We start from the raw sequence: 6,794 nt of genomic DNA, 5'->3' as shown, positions 1-6,794 counted from the left end.
TCTTGTGACTTTATGCCGCTTATCTTAATTTGTTTTTCCTAAATTCTTATAATGAGATATTTGTACCTTTGGCCAAATCCACCTAACACCTAAACAGTAGACAGTGTCATAGTTGTATTAGTTAAAGGATTATTAAAATTCCAAGATCACCTTCTTTTCTTGGCTTTTACCTACCACCTAAAGCCAACCCCAATATGAAAACAACCCTTTATCTTTTCTTTATTAATTTTCTGACATTATCAAACACAAAGTCTAAGGGATCGTTTGGTTACTTGATTAGAGATATTATTTCAGCATAAAATTTCACATACCTGATATAAATTTTTTGGGAGGAAACGGTACAAAATACATAATTATAATTTGAATAGAAAAAATAATCAGGCATATATTTCATGTGCTTTATATTATTAATCTCTAATATCAAACATAAATGTTTCATTGGAAATAAATCATATAATTAAAACAACATTTGCAATGGACAAATATATAACCACCAAACCCCAATGTTTGGTTGGAGGAATTAGGGAAAGAAAAAGGAACCTGCATAATCAGTGCGGTGGTTATTAGCCATATAACAAAAATTTAGCTCAACATAACTAATGCAATATTTGATTGACAATATTAATAATATCTGTATTATGTTACGCGAATATTTACGTGTTAGTTTGTATGTAATTGGATATGAAATAAAATATTATGTATTACCATCAAAGGTTGTAGTTGGATACTAAGTATTTCTTCATCCTTAACGATAAATATCGTGTTCGTATCTTGAAACAAAATGGTATTTGGCTTTACCGTCTAAAATAAAAAATTTCGGCGAAATACAGATTAGTCGGGCTCTAAAGTAGGTATTGAATTTAAGTAAGAAAATCCAAAAAAAATACATCGACTCCTTGTTAGTTTTTTTAAAATAATAATAATAATAGTTTTATCAATAATTATTCACGATATAGTCCCTGTGTCATTATTAAAAACTCCCTCCGGTCCAAAATAAGTGATTTTTTGGTCTTTTTCTTGTGGTCCGAAATAAGTGATTTTTCCAGATTTCAAGAATGAATTAATTATTTTTTTCCTACATTGTCCATGGAGTAAATAGTGTTGGAATATGTGTTAGGAGTGTTTATGTGAGATAGTAAAGGTTAATATGGTCAATTTCATTGCTAATTAATGCTAAAAGGTGGATTTCTTAATCTGTGTGAAAACACCCAAAAAAATCACTTATTTTGGACGGGAGAGAGTAGTATATAAAAACAAACACTCTAACCAAACAACCCCTAATCAGCCGCACCAACCTTTCCCCTTAAACCCCCATTTCATCTTCGTTTATATCGTCGACGTCCATCGTCAAAACTATAAACACTCACCAACCCATTTTCGTAAACCCTCTCTCTTTTTCTCTTTTCTCTCAGCTCAAAAATGGCTACTATTTCTAAGCTCTCAAATCCAGCCCTCAACTACTCTTCCTCCACTTCTTTTACGACCAGATCTTCATCAACACCCAAATCCTTTCTTGATCTTCGTACCAACAAAACTACCACCTTTGACCATAGATTTTCTGCTTCTAAATTGTCGCTCATTTTCAATCCTTCGATCAGAGGCTCGTTGTGGTAATTTTTTTTCTCTCTATTTATTCATAGGATTCATTAAAATTAGATCATTCATTTGGATCATTTTTTTTTTAATTACACATAGCAGAGTTTTAGTTATTGTTACTTGTCTTATTTTATTCATTTACTTGTTTCTATTTACTGTGCTTCTATTTTCTATGTTTCGATTTGATCTCGGTTATATTCTTTCTATAAAAATGGTTTCTTGCCCATGTTTTTTAGACTGCCCTTGACGTAAAAAGCTTGCTGCTTTTCATTTTCATGTGATATGCATATTTATCAATTTTTTCTGCAAGGGTGCAGAAACTAGAAAAGTTAATTGAGTAGTCCGTTAGTTTTTTATTTTTACTAAAGTTGAATTCTTGATTGCTTAGAGCTCGTTTATGCCAAAAAAGTGATTTTTCTCCACACACACACGCACACAAAAGAAAACGAAAAAGACAGTTTTAAAAAATATATTATATTCAACTCTAAATTTGGTGCTCGGATGAATGACCCTTCAAACTCTTGCCTTTTGTATCCCTATTTAAACTTATCAAAAAAAATCTCTAATTAGATTGAAGTTAGAAATATATAGTCAGATATTTCAAATCTTTACAGAGAGAGGCGGATCTAGAATTTCTAGAATATGGGTGTACCACTAATGAAAGGAGGAAAAAAAAGTATTAAGTGAGAATTGATTCCTGTCCCCTTGGATAAATAACTCAGTACTCAACCAAGTGCACCATTTAGCCTCTTTGGAACATGGGAGCCAGCAGATAATATTAGACCAATTCTCAAAATACATACATAAATACCTATTTTAACGGAAAGATCATGGGTTCACGTGCCCCATAATTTGGGCTGTAAATCTGCCCCTGCAAATGCACATAATTGTTACTATGTAGAGGCCGTGCCAATTATTAGCTCTCTACATAATCTTTGGAAACTATTTCTTTGGAAACTTTATTAGCTCTTTACATAATCTTTGGAAACTGTTTCTGTTGTACTCAATTGTTTGTAACAGCATGCCAATTATGCTGATAAATTTCTACAATGTCACATAATATTTTAAAAAAAGAAGAAGATTTCAAATCCTTATGTGTCCCTTCTGCCTTAGTTTAGTTTGTCTAACATGTTATGCATTTGTACTGGCGCAAATTGGGTAATATTTAATCTTCAATTTATTTGACAGTGTCAAATGCTCTCAAGCTGATGGAAATGGAAGCACAGTGAAGAGAACAACTCTCCATGATCTCTATGAGAGGCAAGGCCAAAGTCCATGGTATGACAATCTCTGCCGCCCTGTTACGGATTTGCTTCCACTAATTGAAAGTGGTGTCAGAGGTGTAACCAGCAATCCTGCGGTAAGCTATTAACCTGTTGTCGTTTATTTCTGTGCCGTTCACTTATTTGAATAAAATTTCTACTGTTTTTAGTTTCTACTTGTTAGTCTACAATTCCATCAACCTACCTAACTGTTAGTTTGATGATTGCAGATTTTCCAGAAAGCGATATCAACATCAAATGCATACAATGAACAGTTTAGGTATGTAGATTTTGAAATGTTTCTCATTAGCAGTTGTGCTTTTTTTGGCAATAGTTTGTTGTTGAATGCTAGGGGTTTAGAAACCATTTATTTGATTTAACGTGAATGCCAAAATTGAAGAGTAAAGGAGGAGAGGAGGCACAATTTGAGGAAAGTTATGAGCGTTGGATCTTGGGAAAGTAAAGATAAACATTTTTGTTTTCCAAATGAATGTTGTTTGATCAAATACCCATTTAAAGGTTGGGCTTGTTATGTGTATTGCACCCTCCGACTCTTCCTTGTAGCTTTATATCAATGCCATTTTCAATGTTTATCACATTGTAATAGTGTTTGATGGACTTGCGGTAATATAAGATGTCGTTTACCTTTTTCTTTTTAAAGGGTCCTCTCAACAACATATTACGGGAAATGAATATATGATTTCTTCACCTGTGACTATTCGTTTTGCCTGTTTCCAACTCTGCGTATCTCGCTGCTGTTTTTAGGGAACTTGTTCAAGCTGGAAAAGATATAGAGAGCGTATACTGGGAACTTGTGGTAAAGGACATCCAAGATGCATGCAAACTCTTTGAGTCAATCTACGATAAAACAGATGGTGGTGATGGGTACGTTTCCGTTGAAGTCTCACCTAGACTTGCTGAGGATACAGAGGGCACTGTAGAGGCTGCAAAGTGGCTTCATAAGAAGGTTGAGCGGTCCAATGTGTATATAAAAATTCCAGCTACTGCTCCATGCATTCCTTCCATCAAGGAAGTCATTTCACTTGGAATAAGTGTCAATGTCACGGTGAGTTGATTCCTTGTTGCCTTTTTGACAACTTGACGTGTCATGCATGAGATTAAAGATTGCTTGTCTTCTCTTGCTTATAAAAGAGATAATTGTGTGGCACTGGATTAGTAAGTGATGAAGAGAATTATTTAATTAAAAAGGATTTATTACTACTGAACAATAAAAAAAAACACAAAAATCCATTACTAGTTAAGGTCCATGTTTGTTTATTTAAAGAAACTGCTTAAAATAATATGATGTTTCATGTTATTTTCTTCTATTTCCTGTTTGTACTTTAGTGGTTTCTGAATACTGAAGTAGCTCCTATGTCTATGCGCAGCTCATCTTCTCTCTTGCAAGATATGAAGCAGTCATTGATGCTTACCTCGATGGCCTTGAGGCCTCTGGGCTAAGTGATCTCTCCAGAGTCACAAGTGTTGCTTCATTTTTCGTGAGTCGAGTAGACACACTTGTCGACAAGATGCTTGAGAAAATTGGAACTCCAGAGGCTCTTGATCTTCGTGGGAAGGTAGCTAATACAGCTATGAATTTGTCTGTTCTTTTTGGGATGTTAGAGAAATACAAGTGACAGATAACCTCATGTTGTCTTACTTTCATTACAGGCTGCAAATGCGCAGGCAGCTCTTGCTTATAAGCTTTACCAGAAGAAATTTTCTGGTCCTAGATGGGAAGCTTTGGTAAAGAAAGGTGCCAAGAAACAGAGGCTACTGTGGGCGTCAACTAGCGTTAAGAACCCAGCATATCCTGACACTTTATACGTGGATCCTCTCATTGGACCAGACACGGTGAGTCATCTTATTGCCTTCTTGTTTGTGGTGACTGTGGCGCTTTAAAGTCGACGTCAAATCACTTTCTTGAATGGTGTTTTTGAGGCCATTATTTAAGTTCTCTCCTGTTAGCCTAGTGGGCTATATTTGTCTGCAAAAAGAATAATTCATCAAATCACTTTTCTTGGAGTGACCTCTAATGAAATATTACTCGAGGCATTTGCACAAATGGCCTTTTTTTTGAGGCCACTATTTTAATTATGTCTTTAGCCCAATGGGCTATATTTATCTGCAAGAGTAATAATTCATGCAATTACTTTTAAAAGGGAAATGGAACCCACTGGCCTAATGGGGACAGAAATTAAAGAGAGGGCCTCGGAAAATGCCATGCGAATAATCCATATTACCTTGTGTTTGCCTGATGGTTGACCTTTAATTAAATGTCTGTTAGGTTTCAACAATGCCCGATCAAGCTCTTCAAGCATTTATCGATCACGGCTCTGTTGCAAGGACGATTGATTCAAACGTATCTGAAGCCGAGGGTATTTACAGTGCCCTTGAGAAGTTGGGGATCGACTGGAGCTTTGTTGGGTCTCAACTTGAATTGGAGGGTGTGGATTCTTTCAAGAAGAGTTTCGATAGCTTGCTCGACAGTCTGCAGGAGAAGGCAAACACCCTCAAGTTAGTGAGTCTGTAAAACAAGTTTTATTGCTAGGGACTGAATAAATGATTAGTCCAGTTGCCTGAGTTTGCTGGATTTTGTAATGTATAATCTAAAAATGTTTGGTGGTAATACTATTTTGTGATAAGGAATTTGATATTGGTTTTGGATTTTGTGGTGGTTGTCACTTGTCAGCTTTCTAGATTGCAGTTGCCGGATTTGAAAATACCAAATGGATAAAAAGGTAAAGTTGTCTCAGTGTGATCTATAGGTCACAGTTTCGAGCAGTGGAAGCAGCCACTGATGCTTACATTAGGGTAGGCTGTCTTACATCATACACCTTGGGTGCGGTCTTTCCTGGGTCCTGTGTGAATGCGGGATACCTTGTGTATCGGGCTGTTCTTTTTTCTCTATTGTGTTATCCTGAGAGCTCGATTAAAGTACAAGACATCGTAGTTCATTACATATAAAACTAGAAATAATGTATCGGGTTGTTCTTTTTTCTCTATTGTGTTATCCTGAGAGCTCGATTAAAGTACAGGACATCGTAGTTCATTACATATAAAACTAGAAATAATGACTTTGTATTTATATTTTCATTGTTCACCTAAGTATTTATGCACTAATTTAAAAAGAACTTTGTATGATTTTGTCCGAAGATTCAAACAATAAAGTATGTCTCAATTAAATAAAAAAACTAATTGTGGTTGACTATAGAAGTTTTATGTCTCAATTAAATAAAAAAACTAATTGGGGTTGACTATAGAAGTTTTCTATATTCATTTTGTTTTATTTTGGATTCGTTTCACTCTAATACTAAACAATGATTCTTTCAAGGGAAATTAAAGGTTAGTTTAATTTTGTGAATCTCATTCTTATTCTTGCACGAACGTACAAATTTCTTATCAGATTAAAGAAAAACTTTCGCAAATATGGATTTCTTTGGTTAGTCTTTTACTTTTATTGGTCAAGCACATATTCTTGTTAATCCAACTACAACTATTTAGATGTTATTGGTTTGTATCATTAGATCATTCACAAGTGGGAGGGGATAGCGAGTAGAAACAAAATCATGTTTTTGGATGTATTTGGTACGACGAAAGTTTTATAGTATTTTCATCTTAGTTTTTATTTTGGTATTTTCATACCTAATTTCAATTTTTTTTTTGAACTGAGAGTCTATCAAATACAACCTTTTTTATATTTGGTATGACAAACGTTATTTTTCAAGAAAAATATTTTGTATCAAGGAGGAAAAATGACTTTTCATTTATGGGCGAAAGTCATTTCATTTACACCCATCTTAATATTTCATATTACTTATTCCAACTAATACCAATATATTCTTATAAATCTCTAATACTTAATTCAGACACTCAGATTCGCTATATTTAATATTTTAAAAAAATAAAATTCTTACCTTGAAAAAGGACTTTTTG

At 34.3% G+C, this 6,794-nt stretch overlaps 1 protein-coding gene across 1 annotated transcript; it reads left to right on the top strand.

Annotated features, from left to right (window-relative positions):
• Positions 1–1,324: 1,324 nt before the first annotated feature.
• Positions 1,325–5,528, top strand: LOC109205588 (transaldolase). The gene is made up of 7 exons (XM_019368302.1): positions 1,325–1,610; positions 2,785–2,956; positions 3,089–3,138; positions 3,624–3,924; positions 4,247–4,435; positions 4,530–4,712; positions 5,146–5,528. The coding sequence occupies exons 1-7, from the start codon at positions 1,420–1,422 to the stop codon at positions 5,389–5,391; spliced, it is 1,332 nt and encodes a 443-aa protein (XP_019223847.1). The 5' UTR covers positions 1,325–1,419; the 3' UTR covers positions 5,392–5,528.
• The last annotated feature ends 1,266 nt before the right edge of the window (positions 5,529–6,794 follow it).

Source organism: Nicotiana attenuata, unplaced genomic scaffold (genome assembly GCF_001879085.1).
Source record: "Nicotiana attenuata strain UT unplaced genomic scaffold, NIATTr2, whole genome shotgun sequence".
NCBI lineage: Eukaryota > Viridiplantae > Streptophyta > Magnoliopsida > Solanales > Solanaceae > Nicotiana > Nicotiana attenuata.
The sequence above is the reverse complement of the archived record's forward strand: the minus strand, read 5'-3'. Positions and strand labels throughout refer to the sequence as shown.